We start from the raw sequence: 21,941 nt of genomic DNA on the forward strand, positions 1-21,941 counted from the left end.
TTCCCCGGGTATAGGAAAAACGTCACCTCCATGTAAATAACTATTGCTCTCTTCTTAATGAAAATGCAGCGCTCCTGCCAGTTCCTCAAAAAAAAAGAAGAAGCCCGTGGTCATGACTTGAGGGTCATAATGCATGACTATCATACAGATTGTAAAAAACCATGTGTATGGCCCACGGAACCCCAAAATTCAAATTATGATATTTTTTTATGACGTTCTGAAATAGGCCCGTAAGCAAGAATAGGGGGTTGTGATCTGAAAGGGGGAGCCAGCAACTAATCCAGGGAATGGGAAATAAGACTCTGCAACGCAAGCCAGCTAGCTTGATCGAGTCGTTTGACTAGGAAAGCTGCAAAACACATTCCATATCAGGTTATCGCAAGCGTTTTGGACCACAAATCGCACAATAGTGACAACGGCGAGGCAAGGGTATATATATAGTAGCGGCTAGAGTTCTCCATAGTCCAAAATGGCCGGACCATATAAGTCTTATTGGTCTCCAAGAGTAAAAAGAAGTGGAAGGCACGTATATATGGTTAGATGATGATGGAAGACCCTTGTGGCTACAACATATATGCTTAGATGTTGTGATTGCCAAACTTACCGCTTCATGATAGGTGAAAAGTGTCTAGAAAGCCCCAAAACAATGGGCTAGCCCACAAAGATATTTAACAACGTGCAAAATAAGCCCGAGTCATGATACATGAGCAACTTTCGAATACTAATGAACCATGGGTCGTTATGCCCCACGAAACCAAATAGGCCCATAAGTGCGAACACAGGTTCGTCGTGGTATGGAAGGAGGAGTCAGCACGTGATCCAGGCTGTGCTTGAACAGGAGAAGACTCCGTCAGCGCAAGCCAGCTCAATCGACCTCACTACACCGTCTGACTAGGAAGCCGTAAACGCAGGTCAAATATAGAACTAAAAACTTCCAAGCTAGACGATAATGGTAAAACTCGTTTTCGCCAGCCCGTTGGTACCCAGATGTAATCTGTGGAAAGACCACGCACATCATAGGCTGTACAAAGCCACAACGCGAACCCCTACCGGCGGAAAATCCCCACCGCCACAGCCACCGCCTGCAAGCGTGCGGTTAGCCCAGTGGCGTCAACGGCAAGAAGATGGATGCGCGAGAAGAGGGAGTGTTATACTCATGAGTCGAGAGTCATGATACATGAGCAACGTCTGAATACTAATGAACCATGGGTCGACATGGCCCACGAAGCCAAATAGGCCCATCAGTGTGAACACAGGTTCGTCGTGGTCGCCACACTTACCGCTTCATGATAGGTGAAAATTGTCTAGAAGCCCCAAAACAATGGGCTAGCCCACAAAGATATTTAACAACGTGCAAAATAAGCCATACTCATGACTCACATGAGCAAGTTCGAATACTAATGAACCATGGGTCGTTATGGCCCACGAAACAAAATAGGCCCATAAGTGCGAACACAGGTTCGTCGTGGTATGGAAGGGGGAGTCAGCACGTGATCCAGGCTGTGCTTGAACGGGAGAAGACTCCGTCAGCGAAAGCCAGCTCAATCGATCTCACTACACCGTCTGACTAGGAAGCCGCAAACGCAGGTCAAATATAGCATTAAAAACTTCCAAGCTAGACGACAAGGATAAAACCCGTTTTCGCCAGCCTGTTGGTACCCAGATGTAATCTGTGGAAAGACCACGTGCATCATAGGCTGTGCAAAGCCACAACGCGAACCCCTGCCGGCGGAAAATCCCCACCGCCGCCGCCTGCAAGCGTGCAGTTAGCCCGGCCGGTGGCGGCGACGGCAAGAAGATGGATGCGCGAGGAGGGAGTGTTGTCGATCAGGTGGCAGCTAGGATTTCTTCGAGTCGAAAAAACAACATGTAGATGTACCAAATAAATTTTATTGATCTCTCCACGATTCAGAAACAACATACAAGCAAAGCACATATGAAAATCCTTTTGGCCATCATATCAATCAGGCATTGCATATGCATGGCTCTCTTACAACAAGCACATTTCCCAGTCCCAGTAGTCCCCGCTGAGGATGCGAGTGATGACATCCGCCTCCCTAGCACCGTTCAGCGACTCATGCATCGCCGGCCACCACTCGGGCTCGCCGTTGCCTTCTTCTTCTTCTTCTTCTTCTTCTTCTTCTTCTTCTTCTTCTTCTTCTTCTTCTTCTTCTTCTTCTTCTTCTTCTTCTTCTTCATCCTTGAGCTGCGGCGGTCGATCTCCGTCGTCGTCTCCGGCCGCGGGCGCCGGTGGTTGATACCCGCGTGGTGCGAAGCGGCCGTTGATCCTCACCCGGTTATCCGCATTCACCTTCCTGGCAGTGTACTATATACACATACAAGCATATGTGCATCGATCAATTAATCAAGATACAGAGCTATAGATATAGAAAACCAAGATAGATAGATACATGGAGGAGCCATATAGAGAAGATGAGGATTTGGAGGTACGTACGAGGATCCTTTTTTGGAAGTTGCGTCGAGAGCGCTTGCTCCGGTACTTCTCGATGCGATCACGCTTCTCCGTCGCGTTGTAAGGCCGAACCTCCTTCTCAACACCAATTGCAAGCCGGGACCGGGAGTACGGCGCCATGCTCTATGACTACTCTCCTAGGCTGCTGGTATGCAATACTATACGGCCGCTGCAGCTTAATTTATACACAAGAAGGGAGCCCAAAATACACGCCTGTAATTATTGCCCGCGTGTCTCATTTGGTATGTGCCAGCTCTACTCTATACTGTCTGTACTCTGTATACGAAAGATACTCTAGTAGCTATAAATACGTATACATGGATACAAATTAATTTAAATGCATGCATGTAATGCGCTATACCCATAGCAGCTGTACCTGACCGGCCCTTCCATCCATATCGAGCTGTAACTCTTGCGTATCCAATTAAATTGTGCTAAATGCTAGCGCTGCACATATATATGAGCCACATGCATGTAATTAGGAATTAATCCCTGCCTCCAAATATATCCACCTGCTTTCCTACTCTAGTTAATTAGATGTGATGAGAGATTTAGAGAAGCGTTACCGTACTATATATATACCGTCAACAGTCAAATTCAAATTAAAACCGATTACAAGCTGTCTATATATATGTCAAGTTGTTTACTGATAATGTCTATCACCGAAATTTCATCCAAAGAAATCAAACTACATCAAAATAATCGAAAAAACAGAAGCATTTAGATAAGAATCCAAATTAAGCCTGTAAAAATAATTAAGAAAATAATATATTTTAATTCAAAGACCCAAAAACCATGGGCTAAGAAATCAAACTACATCCAAATAATCGAAAAAACCAAAACGACCAGAAATCGTGTACAGAGGGTCCCGATATCGATAAATCGGCTGAAAAACAAAAGAGGTGGCCTATAGCCCATGAAAACAGCAAAAACAATGTTTTTTCTGCACCTGCACTAAACCGCAGGAAATAGTTTCTTCAGGGTATTGGAAAATCAGCCGAAACAAAAAACGTGGACTATGGCCCATGGAAATGGCCAAAACAATGATTTTGTCGTACCGGCCCATAACTGCCGGAAGTTATTTCTGCGGGTCAAGACATCTGAACATCGGTCAAAAACCCAAAAAAAAGAGGCGAAAATGACGGTTTCAACGGGCCACAGTTATGACTAATAGTCTCACCAAACCAGTACTTTTTAGGGCAGGTCTTCTCGCAGAACCCAAATCAGGTAATTAAGAGCATTTGATGGTGTTTCTGACATGTGGGACCCACTGGTCGGATGCCCGGATCGAATAGGGATTTCCCGGGTAGACAGAGGAGCTTAACGTGGTGTCGGGCAAAAGCTGACGTGGACAAAAAAACGGTCCGACCCGGCATCCGACATGTGGGTCCCACTTTTCAGAAACACCATCAAATGCTCTTAATTACCTGATTTGGGTTCTGTGAGAAGATCTGTCCAAAAAAATGTGGTTTTGTGAGACTATTAGTCATAACTGTGTCCCGTTGAAAACTTAGCCCCAAGAAGTGTGGTTTTGTGAAATTTACTCTTTTTTCTACAACGGTGCAAAACTGCCAAAAACCGTGTACAGAGGTCATGATATCAGAAAATCCGCCAAAAACGCAAAAAAGCAAAACGTCAAAACTGTGATTTTTCTGCGCCGGCCCAAAACATCCCGAAACTGTATGTCGGGGTTCACTATATCAGAAAATCGGCCGAAAATCCTAAAAGCGTGGGCTATAACCCACGAAAAACGATCAAAACAACAATTTTTTTGAACCGACCCAAATCCACTGAAATGGAGAGATTGGGGTATTTCTGAAATTGGATATTGGAATAGCCTATGTCAAGGTCGATTGGCCTGAGTTGAGACTATGTCAATGTTAAAGCAGGGGCGGAGCCAGACCAAACTTCATCAGGTTGCACTGCTCATGGACTACGCAGGATTATTGGTAGATAGAAGCCAAAGGTGTGTACTGTTGATGAGCTCGAAGTAACCGTTTAGTGGGAGGTTTAGTTCTTCGTTTGGTTCCTAAAGGGGGTGTCTGTCCTACAATAAGGAGGTGTCTTCAACATGAACCTTCTGCTGCTTGTTTTAGAAAATGTCTGGTTTGAAGACAAAATTCATTGAAAAGTGAGTTGTACATTACTGGAGGAGATAACGAAATTGGTGAGCATATTTTCAACCGCATCTTATACATGTGTCTGTGGTGCCTATTGGTTGCTGCTTTTTTTTAGAAAATGCCTGATTTCAAGACAAAATTCCTGAAAAGTGAGGGTATGTACATGGTTGGAGGGGATGATGATTGATGAAATTGTTAAGCATGTTTTTAACTGTCTATTATACATGCGTATGTGATGCCTGTTAGTTGCTCCCGACTTCAGCAGAAGCATTGGGAGTTTGTGTCTGAAAAGGCTGCTAAGAGGTTGGAAGCATTGGGAGTTTGTGTCTGAAGAAGCATTGGGAGTTTATCCTTTGGGGGTAGGGGGGTAGGTCAACTTCAGTCAAATCCTGCTTGACAAGCATATCTGTGTACCATATGTCCATGTTTCTCCCTCCCTAAAAACAAATTGTGGACAGAGGAGAAGGCATGATATATAGTTTATTTTCATAGTGTTTAATTTCCAGAAAAGCTAATCTTAGTTGTAGTACGCAGTCAGTGAATGCCTTGAAATAACTGCGACAGAAAGGAAAACTGGGCTAAAACATTAGTACAAACTCGACATGAGACACTAAACATATGACATTGTAATTAAGCTGGTAAAACACCTAAGTTTGGTTGATGGTTGCATCTGGTTCCATGCATGGTTGCTAGTAGAGGTTGATGGTGGAAACGGCGAGGTAGAGCTCCTCATCCTCCATTTCCAGCGCCCCCTGCATTGCCGGCCACCACTCCGGCATGCTGCTGCTGCTGGCAGCATCCGTGGCATTGACCACAACGTTGGCTTCATTCATCACCAGAGAATCTATAGACGACACCTCCGACGTTGCTGCATCTTCCTGCTGATCTGAAACATCGTCGACGTTGCGCGCGAAGCGGCCCTTCACTCTCGGTCTGCTGTCGGCGAGAGTCTTCCGACAAGCATACTGAAAACACGTAAATTGTATCGTGAATGAATCAAATCATGACTGATGGACATGGAGACATAGAAAGTAAGATGGCTTACGGTGATCTTCTTTTGGAAGTTGCGCTGGTTGCGCTTGTTCCTGTACTTCTCGATGCGCTCCCGCCGTTCCTCCATGCTGTACTTCCCAGCAACCGGTGCCGAAGGCGGCGTCCCGAGGTCTCCGGTGCTCAGCACACGGCGGAACAACGCCTGGGCTTGCATGGGTTCCTGCTGCTGCTGCCGCTGGGAGTAGTAGTGCTGCTGCTCTGCTTGTAACAGATCGCTATAGCTGGAGGCAGATTGTTGAGAGGGGAGGAAGCCATTGCTGCCCTGACAATAATAGGAAGAGGAAGAAGAGTGATGATACATTGTTTATGTGTGTGAGTGAGTGAGTGTGTGTGTGCGCGCGCGTGGTACGTGATTGTTATGTTTGGGGTGAAGCCTGACGATGAACCATATATATACACTCACCAGCCAAGCAAGTCAACTCTGGCCTCAAATCTGATTTAACATTAGCGATACCTTGTGAGATTGACACCACTAATTTCTATTTGATTTCCAATGACAAGAAAGCCAAGGTACAATAAAAGCATTCTTCCATTCCATTGCACATAAACTAACCAAGTCATCTAAGCATACTCAGTCACAGGCCTAAACCAATTCTAGATGAAATGCAAACACCGTCAAATTTCTACCATCTTAATTTCTGGGGTGCGTGTGTGCAGCACACAACCAAACATGAGAAACGAGAGTGACATCCACCAACTATAACAAAATAAACAAGCTGGCAAGCATATATATGATCTCTCCGATTCCATGTTATCGACAGAGCGGGAACTTTCTCTGCAAACATCATTCCTCCATGTTATGCACAAAATAGCTTAATGCAGGAGGCACCAGTATCTGTATGCAACTGTCCTGATAAGGAGGGAGGAGAATCTCAATCGATTATGAATACACAGCACAAGCAGAGCAAAAAAGCTGGCAATCACAACCGCATAGCAACGGTGGTTAAGAGCAATAGTGTGGACAATTCAAAGAGACATGAGAAGGTTGAGAAATCTCCCACTTTTCCAGTGGGATCCTTAAAACCATATGCCCAGTACACCAGGAGATATGCCTTTTTCTCAGCACCTCTACAGCAACTGTGCTCAACTTGCAATTGACTACAAAGCAACAACAGGGCCTACCACTTCGTTCCATGAATCAAAAGTCAGGAAGTATTTAGGTGATTCTAAGGTTCTCTCATTCCTAATCATTTCTTAGTTACAACAATGGGGAGCATGGACACAAAGGAAAAGAGAGGAAACTAATGCAGTTTATTGTATCCAAGATGGGGAAAATAAAGATGCTCAGGAAGCTCACTGGAGACTAAGACTAAATGCAAGTGTGAAAGACAGCCCCTGATGTGACTTTGTCCCTCCAAAGTCCGCCCGCACTACTATGATTACCCTTCAAAAGTGACATCTCCCAAGATTTCGGTTGGGAAGAATGATTTCCCCTTTGAACATTGCAGCCTATACAATAGAGCCCCACAAGAATCTGTGTTGTTTCAAGCATCTATTGGACACAAAACTTGCTGCTATAGACCCAGGACGCTGTTTTCAGTTGGCAATTGGTTGGTAAGATCACTGAAGTGTCCTCAACCAATCACAGGGCTCCATTCTCCTATAATGATAGAGGTCCTGATGAATCCCTACAGTATGTAGCCCACTCAGGAATTGCGTATCACGTTGACATAGCCTGACAACACGAGCTCGCCAACCTTCAAGTGGGCTCAGCCAACCGACAAGATAAAGTCAAAGGGCACCAGGCTATAGCATTGGACACAGATTCATTTGGCTTCAGTATGCAGCAAATGCTAAAATTGTATACTCCCAAGTCCGAACAGTTGTTATGGTTTCCTTGCAACCTGCATGGATTAAAAAAAGAGTAACATCACAACCACATGTCTTGAATCATTGACATATCAATCAGTGCATCAAGAGAAATATGAAGATCAGAGAAGGGGGGGGGGGGGGGGGTGTTACTGAAGCAGTGCCTGTTTGTCAATGAAAATAAGATGATGAAACCAAGTGGGGCTATTAGGATAACACACAGTTCTCATAGATTTTACTTTTTCTCAAGTAGGTCACCTATAGAAAATAGTAGCGCCACTATAGCATGAGTGGAGATGCAATTATTTGTTAGTTGATGTGTATAAAGATTTTTAGAGCAATGAACAAAAGACAAGACATATATGCAATTATACCAGTAATTAACATTTAAAAGCAAAAGGACGCAATATGTCTAAATGTACTCCTATAGGACACCTATGGTACATCACTATTCATGTGTATATAAAGCCAGGGACATTCATCAAGTCACTTCAAATGTCACATAAGATTTAGCAGAATGAGACCACATTGATGAAGACTGATAGGACTTCTCTATCTAGTGGCATGCATGATATGGAGAAATGATTTCAGTTCTGCCCCCACAGGCCCACAGGCTACACCTTCCTTCGGGTGCATCTGTGGGCGTGAGGCATTTTATTGCTGTCATGGTCTCTAAAATCTTTTCCACGTTAACTCCACTGGAATTACTACACTAAATTCCTTCTTGTATAGTTTAATTTTGAAAGAAATGCTATTTAATCTTGTTGTCCTGAAAATTACAACGCCAAAATAAAAGGCACTGGGGAGCTTTTTTTCTTGAGATACTTGCACACCAAGGTGAACTTATTTCCAACAGGAATCCAGAAGATCAAAATTGATGCAACTTAATATCTTATAATTGATTCACCATATACTTTGAGCAACATGGGAATACATTCTTCAGATCTTCTAGGATGTCGTGTAGTCAAAGCTATAACTTTGCATGTAACCATATGGATACTATATTGTGAATTTGTGATACAAACTTGATATATCCTCATAGTATATTGAGCAAATTTTCTTAGTGCCATTGCATAATCATAATCTGATTCCAAGTCAACTAACCAAAAGCCTATTGCCACGCATCTATTTGAGAGGTTGCCAGCACATTTTTTTACTTCTTGCGTATTTGTGGTTAAGAGGATAGAAAGACTACTTGAAGGTTCTTCAGAAAGGCAACAGAGCCCAAAATGCCACAAATTGGAATAATGGGTACCGATGGTGATTAAATGCGGGTACAGTTAGTTCCGTTTGAAACAGGAAGGACCTGCTCCAATTGAGGCATAATGCGGAACCTTTTTCAAGGATAGAGCAAAGTATGCGCTTCTCCACTGGGTTTTATTTTCTTTCACTTATGCATACACTAAAAAGTTACTTTGCCGACTATAGACCATCGTACATGTAGAGAGCATCATGTAATGGAGTTCTATTTAGCAATAGTATCTCCATAAATATGAGATCACAAGAAGACAATGGATTCAGAACTATTGAGACCACCCTGAAATCATACCTTATACAGAACTCATCATTAACATAGGTTAGAATTATTCAGCACACTTCAATCAAAAGATATGGTGGAAAGATTTGATGAGGTCTCTTACTTTGCATGCTTTCTTCTTGAAAGACACAGTCTTTAGAAAGCCCAAGAAAGGAAGATAAGCTGGACGGCGCAGCCATAATTTATGTTTTTGCTTTTCTGCAAAACCAACAAGACATCAGATTGCTTTGGAAGGTAGGCATACAATATAACTTTTCTCCCACTGTATTTCTATTAAACCAATGTACAATACTCTAATTGATCCCAAAAAAAACCTAATGGATGTATACTGTGTGCCCGTAAAATTTCATTGATAAAGATTTTCATTTGTGGGCTACACAAAAAGGACAAAATATGTGTATCTATGATAGATGTACAATTTGCTATTATAAATCCACAAATTTGTCTTTTTGGTGTAGCCACATGTTAAAACATGTTGAATACATCTATATATACATGAAGAATTTTCTAAAACATCAAAATATCAAAAAAAAAATTGAATTTTTGAAAATTTCAGGCTCGCTGCAGCCTGAGCTCCAAACATCCAAACTCAAACTGATCCCACTTTTTCAGAAAATTACTTAACATGAGCTTAATTCATGCACACAGCAGAGCACCCATAAATTACCATTCTTTAGAACCTATTGTATCATCTGGCTAATAACTTCACATCAATGCAACCATGAAAAGAATTGACGAACAATAAATAGTCTGTATTACCAAAGGGAAGTATTCACTATAACAATCACAAGGGAGCTCTGAATAGCAGAAAGTAGTGAATAGTAAATGTAGCCATATCACAAATTCATAAATCACCTGATCTAGCTGTAGATATCTCCCCCTTGGTACCTGCACGAGAATAATTAAGCATTTGATGTGTTTTAGCAATATCTTTCTCCAAAGAAGCATTGGTTTCCTTTGGTTCTTTCAACTCGTTAGTTTTCCAAGCTGTGTCTTTGGTTTCCTTATCATAAACAAAAGCAGTTGAACTGATGTCTTGTCCATGGAGAGTATGTTCTGCTGAAACTGTTTTGCTTGCTTCGCTGTCAATGTGTCCCACCTTATAACTTGTAGCCTGTTCAATATTTTCCTCCATATTTTGGTCTGGTTTGTCCTTATTAACTTCTTGTTGCAGTACAGTGTCCTTGCATAAATTACTACTACTCAACGCAAGTACGAGATTTAAAGGTGACTCGTCATCTCTCCAACCTTCAGAGCACCCCAATGATTCTGTAGTATCTCTGTGAACCTTTGAATCAACTGGAATTTCATGATTCAGCAGTACCTGATACTCCCTCTCGCAGGAGGCGGAGCCAGTGTCATATGCAGCAAAAGCCTTAGCGCCATCTAGGATGTCACTAGCCTTGACAGGATACTTGTCGTCAGGACTAGTATAAGAAAGCTCCATAGTCTGGGAAAGAGAAGAGCATGCTAGCTTAGTAGCATCCAAAGATAAATGAGCACTGTCACCTGCAATGAGGTTCAACGCGCATGATTCTGTAGCATCTATCTCCATAGCATCCTGAACAAATTCAACATGATCGTCGATGCATTTCTGGTCAACAGAAGAGGCGGACACTGCATGCACATTATCAGTCATAACAACTTCATTGTTTCCAGGCTTCTCCAAAGTGGTCTCTTTAGCAACGGTCTGATGACCGAAAGATGTAGACAGGTTGCAACTCATAAGAACTTCAGCTGTGTTAACTTGTTCGGTCCCTTCTTGAGTTTTGGCTGGGGTCTCTTTATCATCGTTAGACTGCTTTGGCTCATCAACCAAGAGAGGTTCGTCAGCATCACAAGATTTTTCATATACCACTCTGGTGACACTATTTATGGCTGAACCCGGTAGTTCATCTTTTTTGGAAGAAGGTTTTAGATTTGCCTCCAAAGACTGCAGATCTCCTTTAGGAAATAGAGGATCCCAACCAATCCAGTCACCAAGCTTACACTTTGTTGAATCCAGTTGTCCACTTGATAACAGTCTGTCAATACTAACTGTTTGTTTGTAGAAATGTTTCTTGCTTAGGGCCTTGGAAATCAGTGACCTGGCAATGAACAGAAGGCGTAAGACTGCAGCATGAATTCAGGTGTTCATCATGAAAGTTGCGATAAGTAAAATGATAGAACAGCTCGTTAAAGGTTGCAAAGAGAGACCTGAAATAAATAAGCAAGTACAGGAGTACAAAGAATTCCTCAAACAACAGAAAGAATAAGATGAGAGAAAAGAGGATAACTCTAGACCAACTCAGAACCATAAAGATAAAGGGTGTAAAAAAAAAAGGTGTCTTCCAAGTTATGAGCGTAACTAGCCAACAGCAGTAGATGATATATGACATGAGCTACATTAAATGTTGATTCCTGAAGTAAGGCATGGAATAAGATGTTTGAACCTCTCCAGGTATAACAACTGACCTGCAGTTTACAGACATAGCAGCCTTGGCCCGCTCTGTAGAAAGGCCAAGCAAATATGCACATAAATTGATGACATCATAAGGCCCTCTAATTTCATTAGCGTTGCGAGCAGAACTTGAGATGATGAGATTCTTTCCTTTAGTCCAATCCACCAATAGCTAAAACCAGAAGAAGAAAACAGACTATTAGCAAAAGAGGCGAGCGAGAATCATGTTCAGCACAATCTTATTTCTCACAAATTGTAAGGTATGGTATCCATGTCTCTGCGAACCAGTTCAAATAAGACAGAAGCAATGGAGCTACTTTTAGTAGATACAAGCACAAAGGGTTCAGAGATAGAATACAAGAGAGTTTCCAAAGGCGAATATTAGGCAGCAGAGCAATGGCACAAATTAAACACGGTAATTGAATCAAGAAGAGTGGATCAAGGCCGGTAACCTTGGCCTCGGTCAAAACTTGTCTCCTTGAATTGGCATCATTGATGAGTGGAGAGTATGCAATCTCAAAATGCAGTCCTCTCTGCAATCAGATGGAGACACAGTTAGTCACTTGGTTATGTATTTGGTGAGAGTGGTGACGATAAATTGGCTACCTGTATCGCAAGTTTGAGCATTGGGAGCTTGAGGCGGAACGGCAGTTTGTGAGAGAAGTCGATGGAGATGAGATCAGCCTCCGTGGCGCTCTGGCAGAGGTGGTCGAGCGCGGCCTGGGTGAGAGGGCGCGCGGCGACGATGTCGTAGGTGCGGAGGAGGCGGGCGGCGGAGGGGGCGAGCGCGGATGCGGCGGCGGCGGCGGAGTCGAGGGAGAGGGTGATGCGCGTGTACTGCCGAAAGGGTTCTGAGGCGGGGGATCCGTTGCGGCTGCGGTGGAGGGAGGCGGAGGATGGCAGTGGGAGGGATGAGAGGGCCGGGAAGGGAGCGAGGCGGCAGCGGTCGGAGTCGGCAAGGAGGCCGCGGTGGGGGTGGTCGAGGGCGACGGCGGCATAGCCAAGCTCGAGGGCGCGAGCGGCGGGGAGGAGGCGGGAGTTGGAAGAAGAAGAAGAGGAAGAAGAAGAAGGGAGGAGGCTGAGGTCGAAGAAGAGGAGCGCCATGGCACGGCAGTAGTTTGCGCCGCAATGCAAACCCCAATACCCTGAAGGCCTGAACCGAGGAAGAAGAAGAACAAGAGCAGGCCTTCCTCATTTGTATTTGCAACTTCCACCCAGCAAAGCCCATATGCAGCTCTACATTCGGCCTGAAAACACTATCAAATTGGCCCATTTACCTTCCAAAATTGTTGAAATAAATCCCATAGTAAATGGGTCCTCAAAAGTAAATTAAAAGCCCTCCAAACCTTCCAAAAAAACATCTGATAAAATCTAACACATATAAATGCTCGAGTATTATATATTCTTGTAGAGGTTATGGAAACAATAAAATACTTGCACTATGAAAAGCAAATTTCCAGCTCTAAAGGAAAAAAAAATACACGTTGCGCAATTTTTCTAGTATAAAAATTTAGAAGCATACGGAGGACTTGAACATTTGCATATGTAGTGTTTTTTTATATTTTGTACACACATGCATACATGTATATCTAGGTATTCATTGTGAAAAGAACAGCGTGATTGCCTTTTAAGATGCTACAGTAGACAGTAGGTTGTGATAACAACGTGCTGATCATGTAGTTAAACAATACTAGTTGGAACTCGACCTCCAGGCATCATCTACAGCTACTCATTAATTTATTTCAAGTTGGAAGAAAGGAGCCTCCCATGTCTAGCCATATATAGCTATTAGGTCACTCATTCATCGCAGTCATCTGACATGGACTGATCTTCTTTCAAAAATCAAAAAACATGGACTGATCAAGACTTATAAACTCCCATGCAGCCATTCAAAATGTGACTCCCTGGCAATTTCTTGGCCGTGCAATAACAAATAAACAAAGGCAGACAGAATTGATTTAAACAAAAAATATATAAGATCTAGTGTGGGGTGAGCAGCTATAATTAAGATAGCTGAGGTTTCAAGCTAAACTTAGCCTATTTAAAATTTGCAACTCCTGTTTTTTTGCGAATACAAATTGATCACTCCTTAACCACACATTCTGTAACCACAAACAAAATGAGCACCTTGAAAACTAGCTATCAATAGATCTGGACATATAAGAACTGCTTTCTTTTTTACCATTTCTTTGATATGTGAGTTTCTCATGCATATTCATATGTTTCTTGCCATGAAGTCATCATTTCCTCTCGAGAGCAATGGCCAATGATGATATCAAATATGAAGAGGTTAGTTGGTTTCCGAGAGATATTAAATTTTTTAAGGGTAATATCCATCACTGAATACGTATTAGCATGTGGCCGAACAATATTTTGGAAAATTGGTTGCAGGGATATATTTCAAATGCACGAGGGGTGGAACTCTTTACATGTCAATGGATCCCTTCACACCATGAACCAAAAGCTCTAATCTTCCTATGCCATGGTAAGGTTATTTAATTGTATTACATACAATAGTATTTACAGAAAAGGATAACTTTGTTATTTTAAGATCCTGTGCTTAATTGTACTTTTGTGTCTTCCTATATTTTTAGGATATGCCATGGAATGCAGCATTTCAATGAGAGGTATACATAGCACGATCATGTTGTTTTTGCATAATTATTTTGCTTAACTAAATATTAAAGCAAATGCCTTTCTGCTGATCCCAAAGGAACAATTAATACATGAGAGTTCAAAACAAATATGATTATCACCCCATCAATCTTTTTATTTATATTAACACAAAAGGATAACAAAAATAAATATCATATGCTAATTGAGGGGGATGATGGATTACTACTGTCAGGCACGGGCACACGATTGGCGAAGGCTGGATTTGCGGTGCATGGAGTGGACTATGAGGGCCATGGAAAGTCATCAGGACTTCAAGGCTATATTAGCAATTTAAATGATGTTGTGGATGATTGCTCTGTATACTTTGCAAGTGTTTGCGGTATGTTCAATAGTTAATTTCTACTATACTATTTTCATAACTTGTGTATTGTTGTATATATAATTAATTGCAACTTTGATAACCTCTTAAGACTGGAAAGAGGCATGATATGTTTTAATGCCTCAAACCATCATTCAAGCTTTTGTTCAGAGGTGAAGCTTATTTTCTGACCATGTGAAGGCTTATATGTCTACAATATGCAGGTTGGGCTAGTTCACATAGAAATGCAAATCTAGTGATCATTATTTTTCACAAATCTAATTAAGTACTCCTTAAAATCATGTATTTCATTTAAGACATATTATTTTGTCCAGCAATGTAAGTTGTTGTTTTTTCCAAAAAGTTCAGTGCACATTTTTCCTCCATTTTCGTATCATACCCTCTCATGAATAAATTAGTCTCCTAAAGATCCTCTCTGCAGACACAACTTGGGAACTGAGGGAATGCCAATTAAATTAAAGTAATAGGGGCAAGAGAAGTGCAGAGTGGTTAATTACTTTAAGATATACCTTAATTCTAATGTCACTAATAATATGGGACCTAAATCTGTAGGAAATCACTCACCATTTTACTGACGTGATATTTTTTTAAACTTGTGCTTGAAACTTGATTTAGTGTAACATATCATCCTGGATGTAAAGTGGTGATAACCCTTAAACTCTACATACCTCCTTGTATAATTCATTCTCACAGATTGCGTGCCAAACTCCGTAATTGTGTCTTGTGGGCATTGAATAATTATTATCTACAAAACTTAAAGCTCATAGAACAGTAGAAATAGGAATTTTATCTAATGATTGGAATTTGTCATATTTATTGTCAGATCGATTTGATTGGTGAATATAGAAAACTTAAAATCTCAATTACGATAATAACAGTTTGTTCCCACTATTATAGAGAAAGAGGAGAACAAGAGAAAACAGAAGTTCTTGCTTGGAGAGTCCATGGGAGGCGCTATTGTGTTGATGCTTCACAGGAAAGAACCTACCTTTTGGGATGGGGCAATTTTAGTTGCCCCCATGTGCAAGGTTAATTGTCAATATGCTAACCATTGTCTCTACTTGTTGTTTTTTTTATTGTTGCTTTGTTATTTTCTTGTTTTTTGTTTTGAGATACATAATAGGCACCATGTCACCATTGTATAGATTGTTAAATTTGAGCACGATGGAACTTAATTTTTGATATGGTAACATGATGGCAGATTGTAGAAGATATGAAGCCCCGTCCGATTGTGATCACAATTTTAAGCAAGCTAAGCAATGTGATCCCTACATGGAAAATCATTCCTAGTGAAGATATCATTGATAGAGCAATTAAAAGCGAGGAATGGCGTGAAGAGGTATATATGGGAGGAAATGAAGCAGGCTATATCGTATTTATTTTTTTGTCAATAAATTGTTTATTGCACCATCTAAGAACATCTCTATCTATAATAATCAGGTCAGGAATAATCCTTATTGCTATAAAGGAAGGCCTAGGCTAAAGACTGGTTATGAAATTTTTATGGCAAGCTTGGATATCGAAAGCAATCTTGACAAGGTAATACACTACTGATAAAAAGATGATCTATGTTGGTTCTTTACTTGTTAGAAGAATATTTCTATTGTCTTACAACAATGTTATGAGAGCACGCCAGAGCAGTATTGACTCTCTTTTTCGCTGTGTGGGACTTTGCTTGGTACCCACATATTAGTGCTATCCTTAATTAGGAACCCAGTAATCATCATGGATATAATACTTGAAAGAAAAATGGTGCATTTGCGCATATACTTGGTTGCGTGCAAGAGGAACTTGACTGTACAAAGGTATTCTATTAGTGGTAATAATTTGAGTAGTATTGTAACCCTTGTCAAGAAAACTAACAATTAATTTCCCATTTTGGAACTAAGCTACACTACTATTTTCCAGTGAATTTTAGGATATATGGTGCCCTTAATTATGTCGCATTTCATAGTGATTTTGAATATTTGTTTGTAATCAGAATTGTTCATATTTTACAACAAGCTAGGTAACCTTACCATTCATTATAGTCCACGGGGGTGCCGATGCTGTGACAGACCCATCAGTAAGTGAGGCACTATATACATCGTCTGAGAGCAAAGACAAGACATTGAAGCTATACCCAGGGATGTGCCATGCTTTAACGTCCGGGGAACCTGAGAGCAACATTCACATTGTGTTTTCCGACATCATTCAATGGCTTGATGAGAGGACCTCGGTTTCATAATGCAACATGATTGGCATAAGAGAGTTTGTGGGCTAAAATGCACCCATGTCCTCTCATGTCAAAAACAAGTTATGAGGTGGTACAAGGTATAACTACCTTCACTAGCTACACAGTGTTAGGATCTAGAATATTTTTTTTTTCCAATTTTGTAGAATGTGTACAGTGTACTTTAGTTGTGGAAATTAATAGTTATTTGCAACTACATCTTAAGGGCAAAGCAGAGTAGTTAATTTTTCCTTGAAGCATTGGATAGCGAGCTTCTACTTCTAGTTTCTCGTTGTAGTTGTGTTGATTGATTGTTCAAAATTCCATGCGCTGTGGTGTTGGATTTTGGTTTTGTTACGAATTAAAGAGGACACGGATCAGAGCCATGCATCTGGATTGGTGCTAGAGTCCCAAGCAACAATTGAGAGAGCAACATAAGCTAGTGACATGCATATATTACTAGTCTATGTTACTACTTCAATAATGGGTAGTAATATATTTGTGTTGGTTTTTCAGGAAACAAATGACTGAAATCACGTCCTAATCAAAGGAATGTATTTTGGGAAACTAATCAATGTCCTTAATCAAAGGACTGTGTTTTAGGAATTAATCCATTAACCAACGTTAATGGATAATTCCACTAATCGCGTCCTGATCGGGGGCACTTACCAACTAATGGTTTCGGCCCTCCGTCGCGCAGCACTATATAAATAGGGAGCCCCGGCTGTCTCATGTGACCACGTTCACGTGAGAACTTGCCAGCTCCAACACACCTCTAACAACCCTACCGATCTAGGGGAGCACTGAAGCGTACGGGAAGGTCGCTACCGACGACGATGACTCCGGTATTCGGCCAGTGCCGGTACCGGCCAGAAGGACGCCGCTACCTCCGACCTACGGCAACAGCTACGACGATGACCTCCTCGTCCACTGGACGTACGGTTAAATCTCCCTTAATCTCTTTATTGTTAGTACTCTAATGTTGATCAGTATGTATATTCATGTTTAATCTAAAGAATGAATATCCTGTTCTAACAATTGGTAACATAAAAGTCTTACTCCCTCCGTCCCATATTAAGTGTCTCAAATTCTCTCAAACATGGATGTATCTATAGCTAAAAACGTATAGATACATGTAATATTTTGACACTTCATATGGAACGGAGGTAGTATTTATTAGCTTTATAGACTCATTCTATATTGGGAAGTGTGATGTGATGGTAACATATATAGTTACTCAACCCTCTCTTTCCTCATTAATAACATGACACATCACCAAAATTGCTTTACTTGGCATTTTAGTTACCACCTTTGTTACTCCCACTATGACTAGTCTAAGCTAGCTTGTTGATAAACTCCGTAGCAGTTACTGGTGGTATGCTCAGCCGAAAGACCATAATTATCGATCGTGTGCTCCAGACGTACAGTAGTGAACAATGTTTTCTGTGAGCTAGATAACTAGGGACGGTTATTTTGTTGTTAGTTGTTGGGGAGTTGTACGAGTAAGGTGGGATTAAAAGTGTGAAGGTGATACGATAGATGAGTATGTGGTGACATATGTGAGATGCAGTTAATCTGGCATGTTACTGTCCAGTGTGCTGTTAACCTTTAAAATTTGTCCTGTTTGTATGATGTAGCTTAGGGCCTGTGGCTGAGCCTGTGTACGCAGGGCAGGCGGTAATTAATTGAATCTTGTAATTTAAAGCAGTGGTTGATTGATTGGTTAAGCAGGTAGCCATTGTCATTAAAAAAATAAAGAAATATAAAATACTCTAGTTGGCAACGGCGTCGTCCACACCACATATATAGCTGTCATCCCCTCATCCTTACACGCACAAATTCAACACATTTCTCTTTCTCCCTTCCTTGCAATTCTTTCCTGTGTGAGAGAGAGTGCTTCTTCTTCGTCGTGGTCATCGATCTAGAGAGAGAGATAGGATTATAGGGATGACGAGCAAGTACACGGGCGTGGTTGATGAAGGCAACTACTCGTACGAGGAGGAGATGGTGAACAACGCCCGGGGGATGAAGCTCTTCACCTGCAGATGGCTGCCCCCAAAGTCGCAGCCAGTCAAGGCCCTCGTATTCATTTGCCATGGTATATAGGTTCCATTGAACAAATGTATATAGTGCTTCTTCTTCTTCCTCCATCGGCAGCCTAGGAATCAAGGAACTGAATCTCATGGACATGAATATTACTACTACAGGTTACGCGGTGGAGTGCAGCGTGACGATGCGTGGGACGGGCGTGCGGCTGGCGCAGGCCGGGTACGCGGTGTACGGGGTGGACTACGAGGGCCACGGCAAGTCGGAAGGCCTCCAGGGCTACGTCCCTTCCTTCGACCTCCTCGTCAACGACTGCGACGCCTTCTTCGCCGCCGCCGTCGCCTCCACCCCCAACACCGACCTCCCGCGCTTCCTCCTGGGCGAGTCCATGGGCGGCGCCGTCGCGCTGCTCCTCCACCGTGCAAGGCCGTCTTACTGGTCCGGGGCAGTCCTCGTCGCCCCAATGTGCAAGGTACCTTATTGTTGGATCGTGTAGTATTTGTTTGACTAGTACAGATCGATAGGTACTGAATATTGATCATCTATTTGCATTTGCAACTGCAATTTGGGTGGAAATTGACTGAAATGGGTGGAGATGCACGATGGATGTAGTCGTACGCGTAGCTAGTTGGCATATATGATCGAGCATCATTTGACTTTTGACCCGATCGATCGAGATGATGCATGATGGATCCACGATATCCCCGGCCGGCCGTCCAAAGTGCACGCGGGCCGTTAGTTTATTAGTCTGTTACTAGCACTTTGCAGTAGAGCAGTTGACCAGGCCGCCGCCCAACGTACTTACTCGATTATGTACTGACTGAGTAGCGTGCAGTCTTACCTGCTCACTCCAAGCCTGCTGCCTAGTGGCTAGCTTAATTTATAAGAGGAACTCCTCCATCGATATCACATTCAGGCCACGCACATGCATCTTGGATCTCAACTTGTTTCATTTTGTTAATAACGTTTACTCGACACAAGAGATTGTTCAAAAAATTATATGTGCAACTGGACGGACAGATCGCTGACGAGATGAAGCCGCATCCGGTGGTGGTGAGCGTGCTTCGGGCGATGACGAGCATCATCCCGACATGGAGGATCGTGCCCACCGCCGACGTCATCGACGCCGCCTACAGGGTGCAGGAGAAGCGTGACGAGATCAGGGCCAACCCTTACTGCTACAACGCTAAACCACGCCTCAAGACCGCCTACGAGCTGCTCCGGATCAGCCTCCACGTGGAGAACAACATCCTCAAGAAGGTCTCGCTGCCCTTCCTCATCGTGCACGGCGGGGACGACAAGGTCACCGACCCCTCCGTCAGCGATCTCCTCTACCGCTCCGCCGTCAGCCAAGACAAGAAGCTCAACCTCTACCCTGCCATGTGGCACGCCCTCACCTCCGGCGAGACCGTCGACAACATCAACGTCGTCTTCAAAGACATCATCGCCTGGCTCGACCAAAGATCCGGCGCCTCGCCTGCACCAACAACGTCGTCGTCGGAGATGGAGCAGAAGAGCAAGCACGATCATGACCAGCATCAGCAGGATCTTAATGTTGTCGCCAAACAATGATCGATCAAGTGCGCTTGGATTTTATTTTACAATTAGCTAGCAAAAGCAAAGGTCATTCATTTTGTACTACCCTTTCGGTTCCTTTATAGCGCCGATACTGCTGGATCTGTAACTCATCATGCTAGTACTACTGTATACTCCATTGAGAGTTGAAAATCCAAGCTGCAGGTATCCAAATCAAGCCCAACTATATATATGCTGATGATAACCACGATTCAATCGGCCCAAACAAATTCTCACATCCACGTGAAGCGGCTTCATGGGTCCTCGACGGTACATTCGTCATGCATGATAGACCAGACCGGCTCACTCAAAATCCACAGCTGTTGGCCCAGGCTATATATAGAGTATAGACACTTCCCAAAGCCCAAATGGAGACGCTCAACTCTTTCTTGCCCCCCAAAAAAAAGCACATCCATCCACACTGTCTGTGAGTCTGTCTTAATCAAAGCGGGTCACTTGTTTTTCTTTCAGCAACCGCCAGGCTATTCACTAAACAGGAAAGAATTGAGATCCAGGATGAACTACTACGTAATAAGCGAGTGTGTTCATTAGCGTCAAAACTGAGAGGCTAGCATCAAATTAATCTGTGATCCATAACACAATACCCGACCTTTTGGCCGATCGATCGACCTGCTAGTCAACTCTACTAGCTAGCTACTCTCTCCGATCCTAAATTGTTGTCGAAATATTACATGTATTTAGACACTTTTTAAGAATAGATACATTTATATTTAGACAAATTTGAGTCAAGAATTTAGGATCAGAGCAAGTAATTGGTAGTAGCAGAAAAAAAGAGTTGATACTACTAAAATGTCCTATCAGAAATGAAATTCACTTTTGACATGTAAGAAACAAGTGGTGGCCAAGGATGCTTTAGTTTGGTCATTCAAAGAAAAAAGGATGAAACATGCATGCGCAGTACATATATATTGGGAAATGGCATGGGCACAATATACACATGCATTGAGACGATATATAGCAGCCATGCAATGTAATTGGAAAGACATGGTGCATGTATGCGTGTGCATGGTGCACTAGCTAGAATAAGGGGGCAGAGAAGAAGAAGGAGAAGAAGAAGAAGAAGGGCGCCGGCCTGTCTTTAACCAACTTTGTTCTAGGTATGCTGGCCACTACGATATGCCATTTGCGTTTTGCAGAATTTGAAGGGGGCCGTGGGAGGGAGAAAATTAGGTAAGGAACGTCGACCGACCAGGTGTGCCCGCCCCGGCCCTTCCATGCAACCCAAGGGCCAAGCCTTTTTCCCAAGCTAAATATTCTTCATTCCATCGGCCGGTCAGCTTAGCTATTGCTACGGACGACAAGCCGTACGTACGTGGCTTAGTGCGTCTGCACGGATCCCTCTAGCTAGCTACTTCTCACTCTGGCTCGGACCAAACTGAAATTCTTGCATCTATATACACACTTGTTAGCTTTGATGAGATCGAAGAACCCACTTTAATCCAACCTTTCGTGGTCTCCTGAGGCCATTCTATCAACATATCCTTGCTAAGTTCGGTCACTGGCGAGCTAGAGGTAGAGCTAGATTCATTCCTGGTCGCCACATCTCATATCTTGAGCTAATTGGTCTGATACGTCAAACATTGCTGGAAAAATGGATTCCACTTATGTTCCCCGACTTGCATGTTGAGGTGGAACGCATTCCTAGCTTTCCCTGTCATCA

The 21,941-nt window shown here is 42.6% G+C and overlaps 4 protein-coding genes across 5 annotated transcripts; 2 read left to right on the forward strand and 2 right to left on the reverse strand.

Moving 5' to 3' along the window:
- Nucleotides 1–5,050: 5,050 nt before the first annotated feature.
- On the reverse strand, nucleotides 5,051–6,479 carry LOC106866906. Its single transcript, XM_014903353.2, has 2 exons — nucleotides 5,639–6,479; nucleotides 5,051–5,558 (listed from the first exon to the last, which is right to left on the reverse strand). Exons 1-2 carry the CDS (start codon nucleotides 5,945–5,947, stop codon nucleotides 5,283–5,285), a joined length of 585 nt encoding a protein of 194 aa, XP_014758839.1. The 5' UTR covers nucleotides 5,948–6,479; the 3' UTR covers nucleotides 5,051–5,282.
- Nucleotides 6,480–6,740: 261 nt separating this feature from the next.
- LOC100830772 lies at nucleotides 6,741–12,594 on the reverse strand. Its single transcript, XM_014903352.2, has 6 exons — nucleotides 12,039–12,594; nucleotides 11,885–11,965; nucleotides 11,447–11,604; nucleotides 9,848–11,079; nucleotides 9,096–9,190; nucleotides 6,741–7,490 (listed from the first exon to the last, which is right to left on the reverse strand). The coding sequence occupies exons 1-6, from the start codon at nucleotides 12,534–12,536 to the stop codon at nucleotides 7,473–7,475; spliced, it is 2,082 nt and encodes a 693-aa protein (XP_014758838.1). The 5' UTR covers nucleotides 12,537–12,594; the 3' UTR covers nucleotides 6,741–7,472.
- Nucleotides 12,595–13,631: 1,037 nt separating this feature from the next.
- Nucleotides 13,632–16,873, forward strand: LOC100831076 (caffeoylshikimate esterase). 2 transcript variants are annotated; one of them, XM_010240539.2, is made up of 8 exons: nucleotides 13,632–13,721; nucleotides 13,824–13,917; nucleotides 14,027–14,059; nucleotides 14,281–14,427; nucleotides 15,325–15,455; nucleotides 15,629–15,766; nucleotides 15,868–15,966; nucleotides 16,436–16,873. In XM_010240539.2, the coding sequence occupies exons 1-8, from the start codon at nucleotides 13,692–13,694 to the stop codon at nucleotides 16,652–16,654; spliced, it is 891 nt and encodes a 296-aa protein (XP_010238841.1). In that variant the 5' UTR covers nucleotides 13,632–13,691; the 3' UTR covers nucleotides 16,655–16,873. The 2 variants fall into 2 exon arrangements, with proteins under 2 accessions (XP_010238841.1, XP_024310759.1); XM_024454991.1 differs by having other exon boundaries at nucleotides 16,458–16,562.
- A 1,588-nt stretch (nucleotides 16,874–18,461) lies between these two features.
- Nucleotides 18,462–20,438, forward strand: LOC100843515 (caffeoylshikimate esterase). Its single transcript, XM_003579022.4, has 3 exons — nucleotides 18,462–18,737; nucleotides 18,847–19,157; nucleotides 19,706–20,438. The coding sequence occupies exons 1-3, from the start codon at nucleotides 18,587–18,589 to the stop codon at nucleotides 20,255–20,257; spliced, it is 1,014 nt and encodes a 337-aa protein (XP_003579070.1). The 5' UTR covers nucleotides 18,462–18,586; the 3' UTR covers nucleotides 20,258–20,438.
- Nucleotides 20,439–21,941: the final 1,503 nt, after the last annotated feature.

The sequence above is a fragment of the Brachypodium distachyon genome, chromosome 4 (assembly GCF_000005505.3).
Source record: "Brachypodium distachyon strain Bd21 chromosome 4, Brachypodium_distachyon_v3.0, whole genome shotgun sequence".
In the NCBI taxonomy this organism is placed as follows: Eukaryota; Viridiplantae; Streptophyta; class Magnoliopsida; order Poales; family Poaceae; genus Brachypodium; species Brachypodium distachyon.